Below are 27,228 nucleotides of genomic sequence, written 5' to 3' on the forward strand. Positions count from 1 at the left end.
ATCCTGTTGACTCTGAGCTGTAATCTTTTTTTAAATGCATGTCATTACAGTATACACTTACATTTTTCGACACTCGACTGTTTAATGAAAGAAAACAAACAATATTTGAACTACAATTAAATTTTCAGGATCCAAGATGTTTCTATCTTTTTACCTCTGATCAGTGTTTCATTTTTATAAGTAGATTTATGGCCTGTAGGTTAATGTTACCTGAGCAAATACAGTGCTGCAGTTATTTATTAATGGCAGAGTTAGGATTATAATACTCTTAGCTTTAGTAAGTTGATGAATGCCTGACGTCATATGTTTGTGTGAGTGATAATGTAGATATTTTGCTGTGAACATTACTTTATAAAAAACAATTATTATATCATCAATGTACTTTGAAGAACATGAATTAATTGTATTGAAAATAAAATTTACTGCTTATTGTACTCGTACTAAAGAACATTAGTTATTAAAAAGATAGTTTCAGCTGTTTTACTTTTATTTCTTTATTTGTTGCATCAGGACTTTCTGCTTGTAATTAGATGATGTATTGTTTTTGTTTAACAGGAAAATTTTATTTTTGTAAAACATTTATAAATGACTGAGTTGCCTTTCCTTGGTGTATGGGAACTTGATTTCATTCTTCTAATTTTTATTTACTTTGAAGTTCATAGAGTAAAATTTTACACCTGTAACATTAAGTGTTACTTTGAATATTTTCATCTTCTGAGAGAAAAGATTTCTTAATCAATTATGAATTTTAGTTTAAATGTATAGCCATTCTTTAAATAATAATTACTGACAAGTGTTTTTCATTCTTTATCCAAACATTTTATGGAATTGTTGTCAACTGCAGAGAGCAGAGGTATAGTAATAGGAATGATTTCCCTTTGCAGATAATTGACACCGTAGACCAACGTGTCTGCGCCACCACAGAATGGTCATCTTGGTCACACTGCTCGGCTACTTGTGGTGAAGGTCTGCGAATGCGCAATCGCCGTTATTTGAATCGCATGGGTAGAAAAAAATGTTTGAAGCCAACCACAGAAAAAGAGACCTGCATTGCTGACACACCACTATGCGATGAAGATCCAGGAGACGAAGTAAGATATATACTGTATTCATAGTATTTCAGAGATATAGAAAGCTTGATGCTAAGTTCTTGTGTGTTTGATGCTGCACCAATTATGTTAGTTCTTCCTTTCGAAGCAATACTGCAGTGATGCTCATTTATGGAGTGTCTAGTGATTGATTGATGTTTCATGTACAGTTCAACATTGTGTTTCATATCCTCCAAGCAAAGAAATTTTTTTCCATCTGCTTTATAAGTAAGAGCCGCTGATTAAATTTACAAATGAACCAAAAAGAGTTAATAAGTAGGATAGCGAAGTTTTTGCTAGTTAAACATGGGATTCGTTGTCACGTTGATATTTTTATGGGTGATGAGTACCTGTTTCAGTAAATATCAATACAATTCACAACCAGATTTATGAAAGCAAATTTTTCTATCTTAAAGTATAGCATGGAAAAGATTGTAAGACAATGGGAATGCAAGGGAAATGCATCTTTCTAAATGGTGATCTGAAGCAGTAGCCAGAACTGGATGCTCAGACTCCCTGAACCTGTGTGAGATACCTTAGATGTATTCCCCATGGCACTCCTAAAAGTAAAAGTTCAAAGAGCTGCTTCAAAATGCCAAGGGAAGCACTGTCTTTGCCCAACAGAAGAATCAGTAGCTGCGAGGGTGGAGGAGGATGAATTTGGCTCACTAATAAGATGAAAAGTTTTGTTTTGAGTGCTTTCAGTCCCAATTCTCTTCAAATAGAACCTTTTAAATACAGAGATAACATCCAAGCAAGCGCATGTAAATCATCATGGAAGACGATTGACTTGTTGCTAAAAATAACTTCTAAACTTGACAGTTAGATTTAGCTCATTTTGTGCAGGATTTTGCTCATGATTATTGCCGCTTCTCCATGGAAAAGTAGGAATAAAGTGAAATTTTTTATTTTAGATTTTAGATTTTTGAAAATTTTCATAGCTGGAAAGATTGGGCCTCGGAGAAAACATAGGAGACTCAAAACTAGCTTTGCAGCAAATAGCTTTGCGATCATATGCAACAAATATGATTGGTGTAAACCATTGTCTTTGTGATACTGCAATTGCATTGTTTATTTGTTCATGCCTTGCTGTATTCTTCTTACATTAGAATACAGCAACCTCCAAGTTAAGCAGGATGCTTCTTTATTTTTCTTTAGTTATATATATCATCTTCAATTCTTACACATACATTTCATACAAGTAAATACTGTGGGGTAGACTTGCATGTAGCAGTACGTCTATAAGTAGATTTCATATTAGTATCTTCAAGTAGTGTGAAATTATCATCACTCACATGATTAAACCTTCTTGAAAAGTTTAATTTGTTTGGTTTTATGGAAATTTAAAGTTCATACTTCAATTCAGTTTCACTTTGCTGGTGGTATTGCTCAGTTTGCTGTCATTTAGATATCTGGTCTCTCAGTTAAATGTCATCTACTGTCAGTGACCAAGCTTTGTCATGTGTCTATTACAAAACATCATAGATAATAGTACTTACTTGGATTTGGATTCAAAACAGTTTGTCACCATGTAATTATAGTAGTTATTAGCAACCAGAAATTTTCTATTAGCTGTTAGCTGCCTTTGCTCCACTTGATAACTGCATAACCAGAATCATCTAAGTTCCTATCATCATTCATCGATAACTGCATAACCAGAATCATCTAAGTTCCTATCATCATTCATCGATAACTGCATAACCAGAATCATCTAAGTTCCTATCATCATTCATCATAAGCATTTTTATGTTAGCTTTTCCTTTTCTGGGATTAGATGTGAAATGAGTGGTTACTACCCACGTATATCGTATGAACTGCTGACTGAATTTGTATAAGGTCAAGTTTTGTCCTTCTGCCCATGATTTCTTTGGCCTTTTTAAATGTCTTCATCCTGATACTGCTAATCTACTGCTTTTCAGACTCTGTGTTCATTAACTCTTCTCATCACATGTGCAAACCACCATAATCTTTGAGATGTCATTTTCCAGCAGCTCGACTCCAAATATGTCGTCCGCTTCCTCATTAATAATACAGTCTTCCCATCCTACATTTTAGCATTCAGTCTTAACATTCTGTTGTCGCTCATTTTTAAAATCTCTATTTTCTTTGACAGTTCCCATGTTGCTGCTACTTGAGTACTACATGCCTTATGTGCTCATCATAAGCCTTGTACTACTGTAAGCAGAGCCATACTAAAATATGAAATATGAATCTCTCTGTCTTACAGTCTAGCAAGTTCATACATACACTGTATACAGAGGCATACTCAAATACACTTCACTATGTTAATGCTTCTCAGATTAGTCCTGATTGTGCTGTGACCCAGTGGACAGACTGGTCCCCTTGCTCTGTGACTTGTGGTGAAGGCGCAATAACAAGAACTCGACATTTCCTGGTTCCTGCTGCAAGCCGTGATAACTGCTATGTAAAGAGAATGGATAAAAGGCCATGTTTTGGGGAACGCAGGAACTGTACTGTTGATCCAGAAGAACGTGAAGGTAGGTGCAATAGCATGTAACTTTGCTCAGCTGTGGGCTGTTACTTGATTTATGTCTTGGAGTTGTTGGAGGTTAAGGTGAGGTTTGGCTGGTCATGTTTGTATGGAATTTTGAATGGTGTACATACTTCATTCGCCTTCGAAATTCAGATTGCCTCTTGCTGAGTGAGAGACCTAATTTTTGTTCATGTACTTACATTGTATTAAATGAAAATTCCTGTGACTTCTCGGGCCATTAGTTTGTTATAATACATTTAGGTTTTTATCATCATGGCCAGGGTTAATATTTTTTATAGTTTATATATCATCTGTAAACAACTTGAGTATTGATCCACAAACTCTTTCAAGTCACCAGTATTTCTGTACCATACCTATTCATTGATAAGTTTCAGTATGAATGTTCATTTCTATACCCTTATCAGTCATGTTACACTTTCCTGCACCCACAATTACCACTAATCATGAGATCATTTTATGACTTCAAGGATGGTGAAAGTATCCTGAAGCATATAAGTCTTACTCACGAATTCTCACATATCATACCATTTGCAGAGCTGATACTTAATACCCAATGCCGTATACAATACCATATAGAGTAATGTAGCCTGATTTATCTTTGTACTCCATTTATTAGTCATGGGAAAATAAGATGAATACCTTTCCCTTCCCTTTCCCTCCCCCCCTCCCTTTTGATGATTGCAGTGCCGGATTGCAACGTCTTCAGGCGCCTTAACTTGAGCATCCATGACCAAATGCAGTTCGAAGTGTGGTGTAAACTTGGGCGAGATAAGACGGCTGACTATACCCACTCTGAAGGAAAGTTAGCTTCAAAGGATAGACAGAGAAATAGGAGGAGGAGGAATGGTTAGAGAGTATATAGGGAAAAAATAAACACACAAAGAATGGGAAGGAGTGTGCTTTACTCTAAAGAATTTACCGTCTTTCATCATTTGAGAACAAGTCTCTTGGAGGAAGCAATTTAGTTTAGTGTTACTATATGTTATTCTTTAGCTGAGTTGTTTTGCTTAGTGATTTACTTTGTATATTGATGTATTTTGTTATTTATTAAATTAGATTGCCTGAGAACATTTTTTTATAATTAGATTTTCATAAATTCAACTCTCGAAGCATCAGAAATGTTTACAGTATATCTGGCAAGGTTTACAATACCACAAATTTTTTCATTTCTATCTCTGTGTTTTCTTCTGGAATCAAGTAATGCAGACTTGAGAGGACTGTTGTTTTTTTTTTTAAAGAAACCATAAAAACTTCTGTGTGATAGAATCCAAGCAGCCTTAAAGGTGTTAATTTATGGAGGACTCGGAAATTGAGAGCAGTGACTACAGTGTATTCTTACCCAGAGATTTTTGTCTCAATCATTCTCCCAAAGGTTGTACAAAGGACATGTCCAAGCCATTTCCATCTCCCTTTCATCATTACCTCATCTACATATGTAAGAACCTTAATTTTCCTTGTGGTATCATTTCTAAATGTAGCCTGCCATGTAACTTTAATATTCTTCTTACTGCTTTACTTTCAAATTGACAAAATTTTTTCAATATACAGTACTGTAGTTTCATTGTCATACCAAGATTCATGTTCAGTCATATTAGACTTGTGTCTATGAATCACTGACAGAAACTTATTGCAGTAGGCTTACTTCAGATGCCTTCTTCCATCCATCCATCTGGCACCCATATGTAGGCAACAGACAGAATAGACTTAGTGAGTGACAGCAGGTAAGACAAGGGAGCTTACCTATCTTAAATATTTCTTTGATTATTACACCTTACATTTCAACTCTCCGGTCTATTGCCCCAGGTCAGGATTATTTATTTTAAGGCCAAATTAAATTGTTTTAAAATTTCCTTATGTAGGTTCGGAAATATTTACTGTAGTACAATGAAGAATGTACTGTCACAAGTATTTATTTTACCATCGTTTGTTTATTTTAAGTAGTAACTGAAATTCCAGTCTTTGTAACTTCTCTGTCTGAAGTCTTGAAATGCTTATTAATTTTTGCATTGTTTTTTTCTTGCTTGATGTTAAATTATTATTTAAATGGGGCTCCCTTCTGAGACCTCCAAAAGAGGTGCAGATTATTATTATTAAAAAAAGAGGAGGTACCAGCAGATAGCATATAAGATACCCCAGTTTGGGAATGATGGCATAGACTTACATTACCAAAGCAAGTATCGTTTCTGTATAATGACTTGTTTTGAAAGAGGGGTTATGTCAGTATGGGAGTAGTGGAGATTTGTCATTGATACTTTTCTCATGGTTTCACCCTTTTGCTGTATTAACCATTATGTAATTTTACCCTTGAAATTGCATAGGCACAAAGTCTTTTACAGTTCATACTTCATTTTCCATACTTGTAATTGTTCTTCTAAAAAAATGTACAGCTTTTGTCTGTTTCCCCTTATTTGTGCATGTGCTATGATATCCCAAGTGGATTTTAGATTTGTGAGACTTTCTTGACGATTCTGGTATGAATTGTTTTTATTTTATAATTGGTGTACCAATCATTTTATTGGTGAGCTGTGTATAAACATCTCCCTAAGACATATGCAGTGGAAAGTGACTTTTCACAGCTGGTTCGGATGCCACTGGGTCATGTAAATGTGTGTACATTAATGATTCTTTGAGTGGAAAGAAAATACTGCAAGAGTAAAGAAAAAAAAAACAGTGGGTTTGGTACATTACTAGTCAGCTTTCTCAGGGAAAGCATTTTGATTCTGCTCTTCTCTGTGGAGACAAAATTCTCTAATATAGTACAGTACAGTAATTGATATGCCCTAGATTCAAGATGACACCTAAATCGTTGCAGCCAGTGATACCACCAAAGCAATTCGAAGATATAATAACTGGTATTCTGATACCACCTACAATTTTGTTTCAATAAATGTTGACAGAAGCAACCCAGTCCCATTCTTTGGTAAATGTAGAGTCAGATACTCCCTTTTAATTTTTGTTTTAGCAGACTGTTTAGCTATTTTTATTAAACTATTGCATCACTTTGTGTGAGTAGTGCAGACTGTTCCCCTTGCTGTAGAAGATGAGTATTAATTTTTTTTCCAATATAGTACTCTAGGGTGCATTTTAACATGGCTATGGTGAGTACCAATGTTGGGCACTCAGTTTATTAAGGCTATGCCATGCATGACAGCTTATATTATATTTTGCTTAGTCTGCTAAAAAAAATATGCCATAGACATAGGGATTAAAATGATAAATGAAAGGTCAAAAGGGAGCCATCAAGGGAGAAGTTTCTAATTCAAAGACACATTTGCTAGCACTGATGCTAAAGAGTCAAAACTCCCCTAGCCATAGGTGAAGCCTAGCGAGCACCAAAAATATGGTTGTATTATTACCTATCCAGATATGGTTTGAAGCCTAGACTAGCTTATCTGGGATTGTGCTAAAGAAGATCACAGTATAATCTAAATGGTAAGAGAGCAGGCTATACAAATCATATAATGTGATGTAGAGCAGAGTAGTTATGCTATGTAAAATCAGTAAACTGTAATATTTTAGGGGAAACCAAATATTTCAGCAGTGACTATAAAATGAAAGTTCAGTCTCATGAAGAAAAAATTTACACACAATTGTGTGAGAGCAACTCGAGATACGTAAAACTACACAGAGGGCAAGAGAATAAGACTAAAATCAAAGTTGTATGGTTTGGTAATAAATCCCTATTTCAGTTTTGTGAAGTTTCTGCCATGTAGCTTCAAAGTTTGTGACTGCTCTCCCAAATTATGTTTAAGATTTGCACGCTTTTGTATGCAATTATACAAGCAATTATTTTCCTTGAATTCTGTCTGGCAGGTGATATGAAAATTGTCATTAAATTTGCATTTCTCTGTTATTTGCATACCCACTGATGATTCAAGGACCACTACATAAATTATCCCAAACAATAATTTGTAATTTACTGTGTCAGGGGTTTTAAAAAGCATCTTAAATTGTACAGTGATTTAATAGGTACAGTAGTTGCGCTAATGTTAACCTTCATTAACCGTACATGCTGTCAAATTACACTGGACTAAATTGTAGGTTCACATATAATTGAATTGATAATAATTTCAAAAATTGTATTTACGTATACCAATGTTTACTAAAATTCTGTTACAAAAATTTAATACCTACATTTTCAGGTACTGTAAGCTGTTAGGTATCCCAAGGCTAGGGTACCCAGAAAATGCAAGGAAACGTAGTTTAGCACAGTAAATAGTATGTCTGTGTCATCAGAAATGGAAAGATAAAGTAGAACTGAATTAAACACTGCATAATGACAAATTCAGATGATCAGCTGGAATTTTAAGGAAAAACTAGAAGGCAGTTAGCTACATGTTCCTTGTAAAATATTGGTTTTTGTTGGATTTCTTAATTCCATGAATATAGTTTCATGATTTTTAAGCCTTCATTTGTTATAGTTTCTTAAGAGATTTCATTTTAATGGAATCTATATTCTGTTGCCCACAGAACAGATGCACTTAACCAATGAGACCTACATTAGTCTTTATGGAAGTTCTGGATAAAGTTTGGTGGAGTAAGATGCTCTAAAGAAGGACTTTAGTATGTTTCTTAGGAGTCTCTGGTTTTGTCAGACTGAAAGTAAAAATGTGTACATTATACTGAGATTGATCAATAGAACAGTTAAGATTATTTGTAGGTACTGTAAATTGTATATGGTATGCCCCAAAGCTTCAGTGTACATTAGCTTATAACTTTTGAATATATGGTATTTCAAAAATAACATTCCTCTTAAGATGATCTGCATCCCTGTAGAGATAAAAAACAAAGTGCTGTATAAATGTGCATGAGAATTTCTTATTATTTTAATATGATGTGAATTTTACTTGGTAGACTTTGAAAAGCAGAGATTCACATAAGAGATTTGGTATTAGCATTGTAAAGCAAATTTTTACATTTAATATTTCAATTTCCAATTGTATGTGAGGGCTCCTTCCCTTTCTTATTTCCTGGCTGAACACTGTGTAGCAGTGTGAGAAGTGAGGAAGAAAATCCTTAGTCCTTGTAAGATACAAGGGAATTTTCTTAAAATCATTGTAACATTGCACGTGTATGAAAGTGCTCAAAGGGCCATATCACAAGGATTGTGCATTTTTCTCTTTTAAGAATATTCCCCCAAAATAAGTACAGAAATGTATACTGTATTTTTTTTTTTAATCTTGTAAAATATTTCTCTATATTTTGATGTTGTTTGATAATGCCACATAGTTTCGAGGTGGGTAAAGACACCTTACTAAGGAGTACTATTAGAGCTTTAATGTCATTAGAATTCCTTTAAGGGAAAACCATTTCTTGATAGTATCTTGTAATTAGGAGTTTTCAGTTTGACTTAGATAATTGGCTGGTTAGAGAGGACTTCTATGATCATTACTTAAATCAAGATTCATCAACTGGAATTGCATTCATAGCATTTTATTAACTGAACTTCTTAGCTTGTTATGACTCTTCTAACAGCATATTAATGGTGTTACGTGTGTTCCTAAGAGCACTGGAAGTACTAACCACTAATATTTTGGTCAGTCAATTTTTCATAGTATTACTGATGTTGTACAATGTTTTCCATTTTCTTTTTAGTGTTTTTATGTAATGCATGGTTGTTTGTACTATCTGCATTGTTTATTTTGAAATTATATGAATGTTCTGCTTAACATTGTTAAAGCATTGTCTAGGTTATTCATTATATCCCATTGATATAATGGGATTGTCAGAAAATCTTGTCAGAATATCATTTGCTAAGTAAAATATTGCAATTTCTTGAAAATTATAGTTTTTTGTTGGAAAATGATGCATGAAAGGAAAAAGTTTTATGACTACTTTATTTATTATGTCTGATCCTACAGAGGTGTGTATGCAAGAAAGGGAAGGTGGCCCTTGCCGAGGAAACTTCATACGTTGGTACTTCAATTCTGCGACACAAACCTGCAAGGATTTTAACTTTGGAGGCTGTAGGGGTAATCGCAACAACTTTGAAAGCTATGATGAGTGTATGCAAATGTGTGGCATGAATGGTAAGTTAATCATTAATTAACTGGTGTTATCTACTTATAATTCTTTTTCAATACCAACAAAGTATCACCCGTATGGTAGGAAGACTGATAATAAGGTCAGCAGTTGTTCATTATACAATACAATAAATAAAATTCTGTTACTCCAAGTTACTTGGGTCAACATGTTTAACAGATAATCAGTTTAACACTGTGGAAAATATAGAGAAATTTTATTCACTTACAGCAGTCAGCAATTTGAGGAGGGTTTGCTTCAGAGAAATACAAGACAGTACTTATAAATATGCTATAATCATCGCTTTAGTTGTAGGGTCAAGGTTGAAGTTCTGGTATAAGAAAAAATCAGTGGCCTTGTATCCACTTCATGCCCAAAAGGAACTTCATCACGTATACATTGATCCCCTCTACCTCCTACACATATGTTTACTGCACATACACTTCCTGTATATACTGTACTGTAATCTAGGTTTCCTTCTCCTAATTCATCCAAGACTTCCATTCAAAATTCTGTCCACACTCATCCCTGCAAATGACCATACTACCTAAAAATACAAATAAATCTGTTTTCATAAACTAACCACTTTGGTCACATCAGCATATCAACATATTTCTCAGTTTCAACCCTCCTTACTCTGAGTAATATTGCATACACACATTTCATCACAGTTCCTTGTATTGTTTTGTTTTCATTCACAGTCAGCACTGGCATTTCTATTCTGTAAAGATTTAGGGTAACATATATTTTAGTGTTCATTTCCATAGGCTTTGCTTCTGCTGCATACCTCCAGCTGATCTTCCACTGTTGTTTGTCATTACTTTATCTAATCTTCTTTCCCAACTTTCTCATTGTACGGTATTATTATATGTAATACTGAAGTTAATACCATATACCATTATACAGTTCTTAAATGAATCAACCACTAGAATTTTTCCTCCATCCTTACTTGCTAACTTCTGTCACTCCTACCCAGCTTCTATTCACCTTATTTTCAACTGTACTGTACTCTTTTTCATGCAAACTTGTTCCCCCTTTTCATGTAAACATGTGCCTTTTACACATGCATTCAGACTTCTGCTACTGTATGCAGTTTCTGGTTTCCACTTCCAATAGAAACTTCTTATGTTTTTCTTCTAGAGCTTTGGTTTTGCTTGTGCATACTGAAACACCACAGAAACAACACACTTCTGATCAAAGCTTATTTCAACTTCTACTCTCCATCCTTCCATCTACTGACATTTATAGAAGCCTGACAAACATTCTGAAAACTTTTAACTACATATAGCGCATTACTTCTCATACTGTGCATCCTCACCATGCTCCATGTTTCATTTAGAAGAATATAGGATATAGGCCAAAGGCCAAGCATTGTGACCTGTGAGGTTATTCAGTGCTGGGTATTTCATTTATCATTCCTACCCTAACCCATCTCTTAATTCATGTTGCTGCATACAAACTTTTTCAGTTTACTTTCATTCTTCTTTCACAATAGTTTCTTAAGAATCAAGCCAGATATCGTGGTTGTACCTGTACAGTATTTGCTGACCCTACAAAGCCCTCCCCTTGTCAAACCTTGTGTCATGTAACTTATATTTCATTCCACTCTTATAGTACACTTTTGGGCCTCATTACTGTATCACCCTTTCCCTGGTAAATAATCGAAACACCTTACACACCCAAGTCTCTCACTCTGGTACACTAACTACTTCAACTCCAATCACGAACTTGATTAAAATCATCCATACATCCTGAGAGTCATTCTTGAATTACTTTTCAATTTAAATTAACCTTTTTGAGTTTACCTCTTTTCTGTCACTATCATACAACAATCCTTTAAGATATATTATTGACTCTACATAGCATTCTTCTCAAACAGCATTTCTCACTTGTATCATGTATCATTTATTCAGTGATGCATTTGCTCATGAACCACACCCCCTTTTGAATACAGCATATCATAAGTGACAGGTAGAACAGCCAACAAGTAGAAAGAGATTTTTACCTGGTTTTAGAATCTTATGATCTTTTTGGAGCTGATTTAACACTACTGTTTGAACAACTTCCCAACAAACAACCTGCTGTTGAGTTACATTATGTACTGTAGCTAATAATGCCAAAAGTGTATTCAAGTTTACAACTCATCTGGGTGAAAGAACTATTATATTATTTCTATGTAGATATTTTCATGAACATGAATCACTCATCATGCTGGTTCAAGAAAATGTTTAGGGTACAGTATAACTTTTTTGGATTTACCTTTGATATGCCTTTCTGGAATTTTCTTGATCATGTACCTTAGTCACATTTTTAGTCATATCTTTGTCGTACAGTAATACCTGTCAGCATTTTGCTGTTTTTGCCATAAATTCCAAAATTTTGTTGATTAGTCTTTTACTGAATTATCAGATTTTAGTAATAGTGTTGAATTCACCAGACTTATTAAATCTTTACCATTTCATTAGATATTTTTAGCTAATATACCACCAGTACATCAACAAGAATTCAGGGATAAGAGAAAATATTTACTTCTTTCTGTAATAGATGTGTAATTTTCAAAAGTATTTCTCTTTGCACATCCATTTTGTAGTTCTTGGAAATTGATATCAGTATTGTAAACCATGGCTAATCATAGTATACAAGCACTGTGAATATTTTTTTTATTTTGATATCATTAAGATATACTAGTACTTTTAATATAAAAGCTGGTATTGTTCATTACTTATTCATTTATAAATACTGCACATAAAACTGAATCTATTTCTTGTACCATTGCAGCACAGCCAGGAGCTAGCCCTTATGTTGAGTAAGTATACAAGAAATGCAATTGCCAAATGATATTTCACTTTTACTGTATTTCAAAATAATTATGAAGTTCAGGTGCCTAGATCTTGTCAAGCTATTAGTTCAAGTGTGTTCTTTTGAAGTACAATTCTATTAGTTTACAACAGATATGTTTGCTGCTAGAGTAGAATGGCCTGGACTTGAATTACTGATCAGTGATTTATATGTGATTTAGAAAGCTTGGAAGTATTCCACAGTAGGAGGTGTACTTTCTCAATTCTTTGCTGCTTTGCCTTTTTTGTTGCACTGTGACAGCTACCTCCTTATCTTCATTTCATTTTCATACAGTCGTCTGAATTTACGAAAACTGTGTTATGACATAGTCATTTGTTCAATTTGTGTTGTGTGTCTAACTTTACAGATGTACTGTTCTTTACTTAGATGCAACTTAGTGATATAGTATTTCTTGATTGGGCATAAGGAATGAATATAATGGAATATAAAATTTAGGCCAAAGGCCAACACTGGGACCTATGAGGTCATTCAGTGCTGAAAGGGAAATTGAGAGTAAAGGTGTAACAGGAGGAATACCTCGCAGTTTAATTATGCACTATGAAACAAAATTGTTAGGAGAGGGTGGGAAGTAAGATGGAAGAATAAGAATATGAACAGAGGTATACTAAAAGGAATGACAGGTTACAGCTAGAGACCAAAGGAATGCTGCAAAGAACCTTAAGTAATGCCTACAGTGCACCATATGAAATGCCCAATCCCTATGGGGGATTGGACATAAGTGCAAACGTCTAACATTTTTTTTTTTTTTTTAGTTATTTTACCCTGCAGATACATACAAAATCATTTGTTTTATTTCATAATAAAAATACTTTTATATGGTTTAATGCCTCCCATCAGTACTTAGCAGAATTTCTGACAGTATTTTTGAGGTAATTTATTCCAGTACAGTATACCCCCATATTCGCGATCTCACTATTCGCGGACCCCTCTGTGGAACATATCTACCCATTATTCACAGAAAATTCACCCATTCGCGGTATTTTTCATTGAGAAATATTCACTAATTACTGTATTTTCATGTTTTCATGACTAAATGCACTTTTTGTGATAAAACTAAAATACTCAGGTATAAGAATTTTTAGAGGTTTTTTTTTTTTTTTAAACTATCAAAATAGGCAGTTCTAAGTGTTTTTAGAGGGGTTCTGAGTATTCGCGGGTTTTAGCTATTCGTGGGGGCGGTTTTACTGTAGACAAGATTTGCTTGAAATATGCAGCCGGAACAATAGAGGGACCTACTGGACAAACATTGATGCAAGTCTCGATAAGTGTACAAGCTGCTCTTTAAGGACTAGAAACCAGGCTCTAACACAGTGTAGATATTCATCCAGAAACTTGAAAATCTGCATACCTCAGCAGCTTCTTTCCCTAATATGTGAGCTTAATTTTTGAGTTTAGAACATTATGGTGGTCACAGTTGAAACTCTGACTCTTCAGATTGGTGCTTTGACCAGACTGCATACATTGTTATAATGCCAGGTCTTTTATGTAACACTGTATCCATGGTTGAGTAGATCCTGTTGCTGCAATATAACTTCAAAATTAGTAAGATGCCTATCTCAACCACAGGTCTGTGAACAAGAGTGCATAAAAAAATTAACTTGGATATTTGAAAATTTCTGTGGATACCAGCCAACTCTGTGCCAAGAAGTTACTGCAGGTGATGGAAAATGTCCAATTTGTCTACATAATGACCACCTGTTCAACTGTGAACTCTTGAGGTTTTAAAGAACTTTAAGTGTTATTGATGACATGACAAACCCATGGCCACAACTACTTAATGTCCAACACCTACAAGTCAGTGTGTTTTTAACAAATAATTCATTGCTGTCTGCTTGGTGATATTCTATCAGGAAATATAAACCAAAGACCCATCCTATCTTGAACCAATCAAATTTTCCATAATACAGTATGCCAGAGTTGTCCAGAATCTGGTATCTGTTCTTGAGATATCATAAGCCAGGGGTTGGCAACTTTTTGGAGAGTGCAGGCCAGACAGCTATGCAGTGTCTTGGAAGAGGGCCAAGATATCAAATTTACTATAAGGATCGCTCAGTACCTTAAAATAGGTAACAAATGTTAGATAATTAGTGTCCAGGTGTTAATTTGGTGGCCAGAACGACATCCCTCGTGGGCTGGATGTGGCCCGCAGGTCAGAGGATGCCGACCCGTCATAAGCTGTCCAAGGGTGCCCAGTGTGGCTGGAATCTGGAGCAGAGAGCTTCACAACTGAGAAGCCAAATATTTTTGACTGCAAGAACTCACTCATTTCATTTACATTGTGCATGGCTACATATATCTGATTTGCCTGGGTACCCTTACTACTTGGATTACCCAACAGTAACCACTGTATCTGGGGTGAGGAATAATGGTGGATATAAACTATTCTGATTAGCCAGAAATTTTATCCTCTGCTGTGTTTAGAAATTATAGACATCCACAATTTGTGACATGCTATGATTGAGAAAGCAACAGTATATGTTGACAAGTCAGTTTCCCTGAAGTAAACCTTCACCATTGATTGATGAGGAAATCATACTGAGAGTTGCTGCTTGGTGGAAACTCCATGTCTTTCTTTTACCTTTGTCTGTGAATGACATCAAATGGCGCAAATATGGTTATCTTTAATAGTTTTGAATTTCAAACAGTAAACAGCTCAACTGCTGATAGGTTAACACTTCAACCATGACATGGTCTTCATTGTGAAGACCTCAACATCCTGCTTATTGGTCTTGAATGTGAAGGCCTCAAATCTAAGCTTATTCATTATAAAGGCTTAGTTGCAAACATCAGGCAAAAAAAAATGGTGTACCATTTTTATAAAGTAACTTGTCAAACCTTAGCAACAATATAATAGAATAGAGTAGAATTTAGGCCAAAGGCCAAGCACTGAGACCTATGAGGTCATTTCACTGCAAGAGAACTTAAAGACAGTAAAAAGGTTTGAAAGGTGTAACAGGAGGAAAACTTCACAATTGCACTATGAATCAATTGTTAGGAAGGGGTGGAAAGTAAGATGGGAGAAAGAGAATATGAACAGAGGTAGAGTAAAAGAAATAAAAGGAGTTAAGCTAGGGGCCAAAGGGGCCCTGCAAAGAACCTTAAGTAATCCTTACTGAGCACAGCATGAAGTGCACTGACGGGTCTACACCACTACGGGGACAGCAACACTACGCCTTTCCCCCCCCTTTTGCCTCATCCATCATGCCCTCACACAGAATGGTTCCCTTATCTGCTAGCCCTGCTGTCAGCAGCCCCCAGAGAAATTCCCCCATAGCACAACCTCCTCTGCCAACCTCACATCAAGAGACACTGTATCACCAGTCATAGGATTCCTATCTCTTCATAGTTGGAGACTATCCAGTATCTCCTGCAGGCAAAAGGCTTTTCTTGCAGAGCAGCGGCAGAGATGTCTGGCTACCTCAGAAGATCTTCCTCAGCTGTGTACCAGGGAAAATGGGCTGTGTACTGTGATTGGTGTTGTTGATGGGGTTTCTCTCTGATCAGAACTTCTGTTCAGCAAGTAGCTGATTTCCTTATTTTCTCCATTGGGTGGAATGCCTTTCTGTGTTTGCCATCAAAAGCTACAGAGCTGCTTTGGGTTTAGTCCTATGTTTGAAAGATGTAAACCTCTCTTCTTCATGGGAAATCTCAGTGCTGCTCAGAAGTTTTGAGTAATCTTGTTCTCCTAGAGAACTTAAGCCACCTAGCTGGGACCTGACTTTGGTACTAAGCAGTCTCACTTGTGCTCCATATGAGCCATTACAACAATCATCTGACAGAAACTGACCCTCAAGACAGTCTTCTTACTGGCCTTGACTTCATCAAAGAGAGTGGGTGAACTCCATGGTCTCTCTTTTAGTGTTAAACACTGTAGGAGGTTTGTAGCTTTGGAATTTGTCCCAGAATTCATAGCCAAGATGCAAAATCTCTCAGCTCATGATGAACCTGAACCCTTTTCAATCCCTTCCCTGGGAGATTTTGTTGATAACAATCCAGATGAATTGTTTTTATGTCCTGTCAGAGCACTGTGGTGTTACCTGAAAGGGCTCATCACCTCAGACCTGGGTGTCGAAGACTTTTTGTTACCACAGTCCAGAACAAGAAAGAAGTGTCCAAGAATACCATCTCCTTTTGGCTTCATGAGGTCATCAGACATGCTTATAGTTCTTCTTCGGCCTCTAAAGATGACACAGCGCATGCAAGAGCACATGATTTTAGGGGTTTGGGCCCCTCCTTGGCATTCAAAAGGAACTTGTCTGTTCATAGGATTTTGAAGGCTGGTACTTGGCTTTGCCAAACCACCTTCACATCCTTCTATCTGCGGGACGTTGCCCACAGGTCCTTGGGACACTTTTTTCTTGGGTCCAGTGGTGGCTGCTCAACAAGTTGAGTAGCTCACCAAGTGCCCCTGGTGGGACAGATTGTATCTTACCTAAGATGATGGTATGAAAGCGAGAATGAGGAGATGACTGGTCTTTTTCCTTTTCTCTTTCCCCTTCCATCTCTACCGGTGGGCAGTGAGAAGATTGATCCATCATATGCTGGAACTGGTTAGATACTGGTGAGTGAGTGGCCATTCTGTTTGAGTTTATTGCATTCATACATGAATAAATCCTCTCAGAAGCTAGTCCTTCCTCTCTCTAACAAGAGGAGAGAGGAACGATAACAAACAGAATTGGTGGCTAACCTAGGTTTGTTGTCTTAAAAGATATAGTTCTATAGTTCTTTAACTTCCTCTAATATATGTCTCTTCACGTTGTGTATTAGCCCAGTAGTCTGGGTGTCTGCTACACTATTTATCTAACAGATAGAGGCTTACATCTCCTTCCTTTGCCTTCACTTAGCGGGAAGTGAGACTAGGTGAGCTGAACCTCCTGTCAGTTCATGACTTTCTTTCCTCCCACTAAAAGTGAGTCTATCCTTACATTAAGACCCAGGTTTGTTCCACATATGAACAAATGAAAAATTTTTAATTTGTATTTTTCATAGCTAACAAACCTGCGGTCTTATATTAATGTATCTGCCCACCTCTTGCCTCCCCTTATTCTGGTCACCTGGGCTGGAGGAAACTAGATGCATCATGGCATCATTGGTGAGAGAAGGTCAGTTGATGCCTCTTCTGTTATCCCATTGGCCAAACCTGTTGCCTCCAATTCCTTGTTCTACAATTTTAGATGTTTTTCACCAGTTTCCAGCTGGCGCTAGAAGAATTTATCTTTACGCTACGACCACAGGTTTGCTAGTTATGAAAAATACAAATTAATTAAAAATTTGTCATTTCAGTCATAAATTGGGTAAATATTCCATTATTGTGTGCTTAAAATGTCATTTCCCCCTTGTTCTTTGTAAATTACCTTATTTGTCTATGGGCTTCTTTCAACAATGAGGCTTTGAAGTATAAAAACTTTTGGTGGATGACCTTGCTTATTTTTAATCCATTTTGTTTGTTACATTGGTAAACAGGTTTCTGCATCTCATTTTCATAGATAAAACACTGTAGCAAGCGCAAGTTGACTCTGTTTCTGCTTAATATGTCAGTCACCTGCCATGTTCATAAAAGTTTCATCTTTGCAAACCATGAACTGTTTTGCCCTGCTGAGAAGGTGGCATTACTGTAGTTAGGCTTGGTACTAATATTAGACTACACAGTACTCTAATGTCTTTGTGAACTGTACTGCATTGTCCCATATTTAGTTACTGGTTGATTAATTTTCAGTTAGTAGTAATACATCCAGGACAGTGGGAGAGATGGTACAGTATTAGAAATTTAAAAATGTTTGCATATACTGTACTAATGCTTTTGCTTTAATCCATGATTTTTTTTCTTTTGTAGCCCTGGTCCCAGTGCCATTATTGGAGAGAAAGTGGACTGTATGGTGACAGAATGGTCAGAATGGTCTCCATGTTCTGCAACTTGTGGCAGAGGTAGAAAAGAGAAGACAAGAATGATAAAGGTAAGTGGTGGATAACTATTAGAGCTCAAAGCTAATATTAAAGGTTAAAACATAGCACATAGTTCTTGGCTTGAACTTACTTTACAGCCATGTCATCTTGTTGCCAGAAGTCCCCACAATTCCAGAACTTAATTATAATCCCTTATGAATAAAACTTCTAAATCCCTTATGAATAAAACTTCTAAAAACAGGTTTCTAATTTTATTGATGAACAGGTACAGTGTTGGTACGCATTAAAGTAGCATCTTGAAAATGGATATGGTTGAAGACAAGAACATCAAAATCCTCTTACACAAATTGAAATTTTAGATTTTACACTAAACTAGTAGTATATTTATGACATTACAGTATATATCTAAACATCATCAGCATATCTAAAAGCAACTAACTCTTGAGTTTTATATAAAGGATTATCAATAATATTCATTCAGTAAATCCATTCTAATAACTGATTAATGTGTTGAAAACATCAAGGTGTAAATAGCTTTGGGGAATCATATGTAGGCAATCATATTGACGACTTGTGAAGCTTTTACTTATTTTATTCAATTTAAAAACTTGGATTTCTAATCCTTTTGTTGAAACATATTTTCCTCTTTTTCTATGTACAGTAAGTTCTTGTAGGTAGCTTACCCTTGAAGATGGGGTAGCAAAAGTGGGTTTCTATATGAAAAATTATGGTTTGTGTACCTATGAAAAATGCAAATTAACTTATCAAAAAATTACAAATTAATTTTTAAAATTTGTCACTTTTCCTCACAAGGAAACAGACCTTCACTTTTCACATGTGGAAACTCACCCTTTAGGAGGGAGGGTGAAGATTAACAGGTGGGGTGCCCCGTGGGTTACTCAGGGCCACCCCTACCTGTCCCATCAACATTCCTTCACACCATCCTCCACACCACTTGTGACCCCCACCATCTGCCCTCAGACTACCCAGTGAACCAGAGACCAAACTCATCTGACAACTTGTCTGTGTTGGTTGGGGTGGAACACCTCCTTACTGGACCCACAGAACTTGTCGACTCTTCATCCCCATGGATTACAAAGTCGACAAGTTTTTTTCCCCTTTGGGTCACAAAGGTACTAAAGAACATACATCTTAAGACTCTTACATCGTGAGCTTTCACATTCTCCGGGAGGACCTCCTCTCCCTGGTTGGCACTGCATGCTCTTATACCCCCCTTTTTCAGATGGTATTCTTTGACACCTTTTTCCCTTTACTCTTTTGCATCTGGTCATTGGGCCTCCGTTCTTTTTAGGTAACACTTTACTGCCCTAAGAGGACATAGGAAGCATATCTCCTCTCTTTCACTCCCTACGAAGTCCCATAGGGAAGGTATGGTGAGCCCTTCAAAACCTAGGTCCGGAATAGTAGGGTTCTGTCTTGGCGATAAATTCCAGTACACATGAAAATATATAGCATTCCAACCTGCCGAGTGGGAGACCATATAAGATAGACAGTGTAGTTCCTCTACCCTCTTGGCCAAGACTAAGGCCAACAGGAAAACTGTCTTTAACTGTAAACTCTCTGTCTGATGCATCCTTCAGGAGCTATGGCGGGGGCCCACCCACTTGTGGCCCTAATCTCCCTCAGGGCATGACTGTTTGAAGCCCTTTATGAGCACCTATAGCTTCAAGGATGCAGACAGGTCAATTCCTCTGGGTCTGAACACTTGTGAGAGGGCCACTCTATATTCCTTTACTGCTGACACCGAGAGTCCTTTCTTAAGCCTTGGGTAAACCAGGAAGTCTGCTAACCACTGACATCTCCTTTGCTGTTTTTGCAGACAAGTGTCTCTTTCACAAGAGTTGCTAGATAGCCTCCACCTATGAAGGAGGAGGATGTGTGCCACTCTGGTATCTCCTCATTTGTGGTTGTACCAGGAACGTCTACGATTGGGAAGCTCTCATGGGATATCTACCAGCATCGACAGCAGGTCTGCATACCACTGCATGCAGCCACCTGGGAACTACCAGTGTCATCCATAGGCCCTGTGACATGAATACCTTGTTTATCACCTTCTGGAACTGGTTGAACAGAAGGAAGACCAACATGTCAATGTTTCCTTTGAAAGGGTGTTTGTATCTGTCCATCAGGACTGATACTGTACTACCCAGTCTTCTGCACCACAGTTCTGCTGCAACTCGCAGTACTCCGTACACCCATGGCAGACCACGGTGATGTTGATGTCTCACCTGGATCTCCCCCCCCCATTTCCCCATCCTATTCCACTGTCTAGCCTGTGAGGGTTAGGTGGAATGAAACGACTGGCATCCACTTTCTTGGGGAATTGCGCCGACTGTCCTGCCTGATGCTATTTAAATTGTGGAAGGGCCTCTAAGCATTGTTGACCCCTGACCTCCTCTGCAACAACGATCTCGATGAGGGAATCCTACTGGCCTGCCCACCTTTAATGATGCCACCCGGGAGAAAAAGCTATCCCTCAAGTCCTCCCTCTGGATCTTGATGGCCTTCACTACCACCTGGGGGGGGGGGATAAGTAGAATGAGGAGTCTGTGACAGGTCTATTTCATAGGTTCAGCCAGCTTTCCTGAGAGACCTGTCGCCATATCAGTGACAGGAAAGACTCCCTCCATCTCGGGTCCATATTTGGGCCCAAATGCAAGGAAGCTGGTGAAAAAGGTGACAACCTTTCCCACCGGGGCTACCATACTCTTAATCGAAGGCCAACTGTCTGCAAGGACCACTTTCTTCATTTCTTTCAGGAAGGATCCCTGAGACAACACACATCCAACCATGGAGCTGACTGTATTACCCCTCACGGTCATCAGCTCCAAGTGGTTTGCCCTGCCCTGCTGCTTTCCTATCCCCAGGGGGATATTATTCCCCAACTTACAGAAGGCTGCATCTAGGGAGGCATGGGCTAGATGGGCTTCCTCCAGGATAGTACCTTCTCTGTTTCAGCAGCAGAGGGACCCCTTTCAAAAATCAGAGTAGAGGTCATGAACTTTAAATCTAAGTTTTCAGCAAACAAATTGGCAAAATAAACTTAATGCTCTTAAGCCATAAGCAACTGGTCTCTCACTCGAGAATCAAACTGTGTACCAGGCCAACTTCACCACCTGCCTTATTTTTGGAGTGGCAGCTGCCACTGCTCCAGCCATGAGAGCAATGGTGGCACTGAAGCCATGGATCCATCAGATTAGGGCAGTGACTTCCCAGAAGCCCTGTTCTGCCTCCAAGATCAACATCTTGGCCAAAACCGTCTCTTCCTGACTGTCCATGTCAGATGGTTCTCCGTCTTGTCCTGCCCCATCCCCTGCTGCCAAAACGAACCGTGCCACTCCAGTGGGCTCTGCCTCAGTGCTCACTTCTCTGACTCTGGATGTACCGCCATAGTCTTGTATTGCCCTCGTCATTGCTAGATGCTCGAGAGGGAAAAAGAAAAGGGAGTTGGAGGGAGATATAGGGAAGAGGATCTGGCTGGAGATGATCTGTGCTTCAAATGGCACACATTCTGACTGGGGAATAGGAGACCTCTGTCTCCCCCAGGAGTTCCTGTAGCCAGAGGGAAATCTCTTGCTCCCGTTACTGCCACAACTGGCCCAACTCAAATAGGTGTCCTGTCCTGCCTCTTCCCATGACACCAAAGATTGTTGGCATGCTTCTTATTCTTGTGGCACCATCTGCCTTCCTGCCTTCTGGAAGGAGAGGACCTGCTGTGCAGTCTTCCACTGTAGTTGCTCAGTCCCAAGGTGGATGAGTTGCTGGAGGAGGACAAGCAACTCGCATTATTCCTCCCTTGAGATTGAGAGCTGTCAACTTTTGAATGATCAACACCAGCAACATAACATTCACAATAAAATTTTTGCACAAAAATTAACATGTGAGCTTGATGAGCAGGTCGACATCACTCACACTGAGGTTCTGGTGAAAGTGTCGCACAGGAGTCCATTCCTGTCCATTATGATAGAGATCTGAAAGTAAAATAGAAGATAAAATAAGAAAATAAAAATCATACAATATAGAACATTAATAATAATAATAGTAATTACAGGCAGTCCCCTGTTAACGGCTGGCTCGGTTAACGGCGATCCGGTTTTACAGCACTTGTCTAGCAACGAAATCGCCGATTTCCACTTATCAGCACCGATAATTGGGTATTGGCGCCGTTACATACCTAACAGAGGCGCCAATAACCAAAACTCGGCGCCACCGCCGAAAAAGTGCCGAAATCAGCGGTTTTCGGTTATCACACCCTCAGAATGGAACACCCCCCCCAATAACCGGGGACTGCCTGCAGTAGTAATATAATAATAAATATAATGATAATTCAACCAGATTTATATAAGTACTGTACACCTTAATGAAAATCATTCAGGAACTGCAGGACATCATAAATTTATACATCTTTACACAATGTGCAATACTGTAAATCACTTAAACCATTTACTGCTGGCAGCTAGGGAAGGCCAGTCCTATGACACTTCAAGTACTTAGACTGAGTGGTCTGGTTAAACTAATAATCATCATCATCATCATCATCCTTAAGAAGAAAAGTTTTGAATTATATTTCTTATGCAGGTAGCTCAAACATGCAGAAGTGCAGACAGGCAGTTTTTGTTAATTCTTTACAACTGTTGTTGTGGGGACTTTATCATTTCTTTTACTTTGGAACACAAAGAATTTTAAGGTTTAAAAAAAATGCCAGTATGTGTGTTTCTGAAGACCATTTAATGGTCCTAGCCAAGATCCATTACATCCATTATTTAATAAAGTTTTTACTTAACATACTTCATCCTCAGTCCAGATTTATATGTACAGTACAGTATTCATTATCTCCTTGACTGCTGTAGCATTTTTTGTATGTCACATGTGGATTAAATGTAACATTTCTTTCTTTTCTGCTTTGTATATTTGTCATTAACTAAATTTAGCCTTGTATTTTCTAGGTTCATCCACAGAATAATGGCAAAAGATGTCCAAGGAGGCTTAAGAAGACTAAGAAGTGTAATGAACCTAAATGCAGTAAGTTCTAATGTTTTAGACCAGAAATAATCAGTATTAGATGGTACTAAAGGTTCTTTGCAGTGATCCAACTGTCCTAAAAGGGTAACTGAAAACAACCTATAACCAATTACTGTATGGTATTTTCTTCCATTCCCTTTGTACGCTTCTCACTTCAGTTCAACCTGCGCAGTTTTACTTTCCTCTAGTTTTCAGTTTTCATTTAAGAGGAAATCTTTAGGGCAACATATGAGACTTACAGTGTGACCGTAATCTTGCAAACTAAAGTTATGTTGGAAATAAATGAGCGAAATCTTACTTTTTTACCATTTCTTAAGAACTAGCACTATACACATTTATTTTCAAACTAGTCTTAATGAAAAGAGCAAAATATTCTTTGAAATAACCAACAAAAATGCTGCCCTTTTGCTGAGTGAGGTAGTGGATCTGGCACATTATAGGTTGCCTCAACCTCACATGCAACTTTGTACAGGCAAACTATCCATAGTTTAAAGTCACCATTTCTGATAATCTTATGTTGGGTGAAATGTCAAAGTCCCATATTTGTAGCAGCTCTTTGCACTGATTAGGCACAATTTTCAGTTATTTAAAATAAAAGTAATCAGAATTAAAACTCAGAGAATTAGGACAGGAAAATGTTATGGTGAAAAAACCTGAGTTCACATGTATAATACAAAAAAAATTTAACTTTAAAATTGTTTACAGTCAACTATTTTTGCAGAGTGCAAAACAATAAAATCTGTAACATGATTTTCTTCAGCAAAACATGTTTACTCAAAATATCAACTTTTTCCACTCTAATGAGAATAATTTCTGTCATTCTGATACTGTTCTTAATTTGACATCTTCATATCTTAATCACGTACTTTCAGATGATGGCTACAATGGCCTCAAGAGCATGAGTTTACGACGCGACGAGCCTTTAGTGCCTTTTGAACCTGACGCCCATCACAAGCCTAAGGAGCATCACTCACACTCACGTTATGAAAATTATGAAGAGTACATTGCTCCTGCCCTTTTTAATCCACCACCTTTAGAAGATCCACATGGTCCTGAAACCTATGGAGGCCATATTTATTTACATGGGTCTCCTGATGACCATTTTGATGATGGCACAAAGGTCAGTACATAGGATAATTAATTTTGCTTTTTAAGTATTGTATTTAATTCTACACAGGCTGTGTATTTGTATACAGGTAGTTATTTAGAGATATATAGGAAAGTAATTTTCATCCATCAGACTTTTCAGTACAGTAATGCACACAGGATAAAAGTTAAAAGTACAGTAACCTGGAGCAACCAGATTACTGGGGAAGCTGCTTAAACCATAAGGTGTTATTCCTAGGATAAAGTTAGAATGCATGTACAACATGATTGTTATTTTTTACCTCAACAGAAAGTTAGTTAACTTAAAAGCATCCATTTGTATCTTCCTGATGTCTTACCCAGACAAAAAATAAACTGTTCCTATTGCTGACCCATAACAACTGACAAATTGAACTCCAGCAGTTACTTCAGTTCATTTATGACCATTTAATTCTAAACAAGAAATATCTCTCAATGAAAATGATTTTTGCAATTTCATTATGGTAAATCATCTTTGGGTATTTGTACTGCATTGAAATTACACTGCAAAGTAAATAATACCTTGGGATTATTTTCAGTGCATCAAAATCAAATGTGGCATATGCATTATATGAAAAAAAATAAAGGTAAATTGACAGATAGGTAACATCCATAAGTAACATTTCAGTTGCTACATCACCATAATAATAATTTAAGGTAATACATAGTAATGTAAAAAATTCAAGGGTGAAAAAAAAGATAAAACTGTACAGTACTTTAAAAAGGGGGGGTTGAATTTTAAGTATCATGCTATTGCATAGACAAAAATCTGAAAGACATGTATCATCATTGCAGTTGGAATGGGACAACAACTCAAAAAGACAATTTTTAGCAATACCATGAACTCTCAAGTAATGGCTACAGCCTTGTAATTCAGTATCAAATATAACTGGGTTGTGTTGCAAATTATACTTGCTCCATCTTTACTTTTGTCATCGATGGGTGGCATAGTGAATGAGTGCATATTTTAACCCTTAGTGGACGGATTGAGCCTCAGTGTGAAGTAAAACAGGTTTGGGGAGGTGGACGGATTGAGCTTCAGTGTGAAGCAGAATTACGCACCACTGTTATGTAATAATGATTCGAAACAAAGGTGCCAATACTTCTATATGCTATAAATTCACTAATGGCAACTTTTATACAGACTTGAGAGTTAGGCCAGTATCAGTAATGCTTGTGACTTCAAGGGGGAAAGTACTGCATCACTCTCTCTCACAAGTCTTTTTGTAAATTTGCTTGTAAATATACGAAGGGGTTGCTGCTATTTTTTGTTTTTGTCTTTTACGATAGTATGTCGGTTGTAAATGTAATTTTGCAAAGAAATATTAGAAAAAGCATGTAAAAGTAAAACAAAAGTTACTGAATCTTCCTTCTTGTAAATTTACATGAATATTTTACAACAAATATGCCAAAAATTTGTTACTGCTTTTATTTCTTATCTGTTTTGATATTGTGTAAGCAGTAATAATAATTTGACAAAATACAATGAATTTGTTTATTAGAAAAAACATATATAAGTTGGTAAAATTTACGATTGTCTTGTAAATGAGGTCCCACAAGGGGTTGTAAATAGTCATTTTCAACTTCTCGTAGAAGGTAGGGAAAATTTTTTAGAATTTTTTTATTTATACAGTGTGAATGTACATGTCAGTCTCTTTCCATTGATGTTTTTTTTTTTTTTGCCGACCTCAAAGTTTCCCCGGTCTGGAGTGCTGCACATTGATAAATTATGCCGTCCCTTAAGGGTTAATCTTAGATTATAGAAGTAGTTACTGAATCCTGTTTCATGCAGGCATGTAAAATGATTACAACCCTTGTATTTATATATCTTGAGTTGCTCAAATTCAACATAGGGATATGGGCTTCTATAGAGATATTTTAGTTGTAATGTTATTTATGTTGATGTATCTGACTGGAGAGTATGAATGGTCCTGGCTTGGATTATTTTGAGTTCTCATTGCTCCTGATAGAGGTGAACTCATTTAGGACACTTTTGCTGGGAAGGCATCCTCATTAAAGGTAGCATTAGCATTTTTTGCTATAGGACTATTAATATTGCCTTTGGAAGAGATACTGTACTTGCTCTTTTGTTCCTGCTCTGGTAAGCAAAAACCATACAGTATTTGTCAACCAACAAATGCTGGTGTGGTTTCAGAGATGCTTTTGAGTATAAGGTAGTTAACTGGGAGATGGAGGAGAAAGGGGCCACCCCTCACTTGCCTCTTCACTCTTGTTTTGGCTGCCATTGCAAGAAGATGCTTCTGCTGGCTCTTCCCTTTGTGCTCATTGGATTTTGAATGAGTAGCTTGATACCAGTATTCCCTATATTACCTTCTTGCCCTTTTCCATAGTTGCGTATTTCTTTTATTATTTTGTTGTCTTTGGCTTTTTTTTTTCTCAGTTGTGGAGAAAAAACATGACTAGTGCTAGTGTGGGGGTCATGGGCAGCTTGTGGTCACTTCATGTTTTCCATATAGGTAGACCACGCATATTTTGTTGTAAATGTAGTGGGAAGGAATGTACTCATTCCCTTCCTTGAGACAAATGAGCTTCTTGGACTTCACCCCAGTGGGAGAAGTATAGTAATGGAGGAGGAAGGCAAGGAAGATTTTGCCAAGTTCATACCGGGTTATTATAGAGGGATGAATAAATTTGTTTTTATTTAGCATTTCC

At 37.2% G+C, this 27,228-nt stretch overlaps 1 protein-coding gene across 4 annotated transcripts in view; it reads left to right on the top strand.

Annotated features, from left to right (window-relative positions):
• Window positions 1–27,228, top strand: part of LOC136835960 (spondin-1-like) — a 940,271-nt gene that overhangs the window by 880,672 nt on the left and 32,371 nt on the right. For 2 of the 4 annotated variants that reach the window (XM_067099861.1, XM_067099860.1), the window contains exons 12-19: window positions 885–1,091; window positions 3,388–3,586; window positions 4,288–4,449; window positions 9,465–9,632; window positions 12,403–12,430; window positions 18,317–18,437; window positions 23,355–23,430; window positions 24,303–24,550. In XM_067099861.1, coding sequence (XP_066955962.1) covers window positions 885–1,091; window positions 3,388–3,586; window positions 4,288–4,449; window positions 9,465–9,632; window positions 12,403–12,430; window positions 18,317–18,437; window positions 23,355–23,430; window positions 24,303–24,550 — 1,209 coding nt within the window. The remainder of the gene's footprint in view (window positions 1–884; window positions 1,092–3,387; window positions 3,587–4,287; window positions 4,450–9,464; window positions 9,633–12,402; window positions 12,431–18,316; window positions 18,438–23,354; window positions 23,431–24,302; window positions 24,551–27,228) is intronic. The other 2 variants (XM_067099863.1, XM_067099862.1) reach the window with 1 other exon arrangement.

This window comes from Macrobrachium rosenbergii, chromosome 55, assembly GCF_040412425.1.
Source record: "Macrobrachium rosenbergii isolate ZJJX-2024 chromosome 55, ASM4041242v1, whole genome shotgun sequence".
Classification (NCBI taxonomy): Eukaryota; Metazoa; Arthropoda; class Malacostraca; order Decapoda; family Palaemonidae; genus Macrobrachium; species Macrobrachium rosenbergii.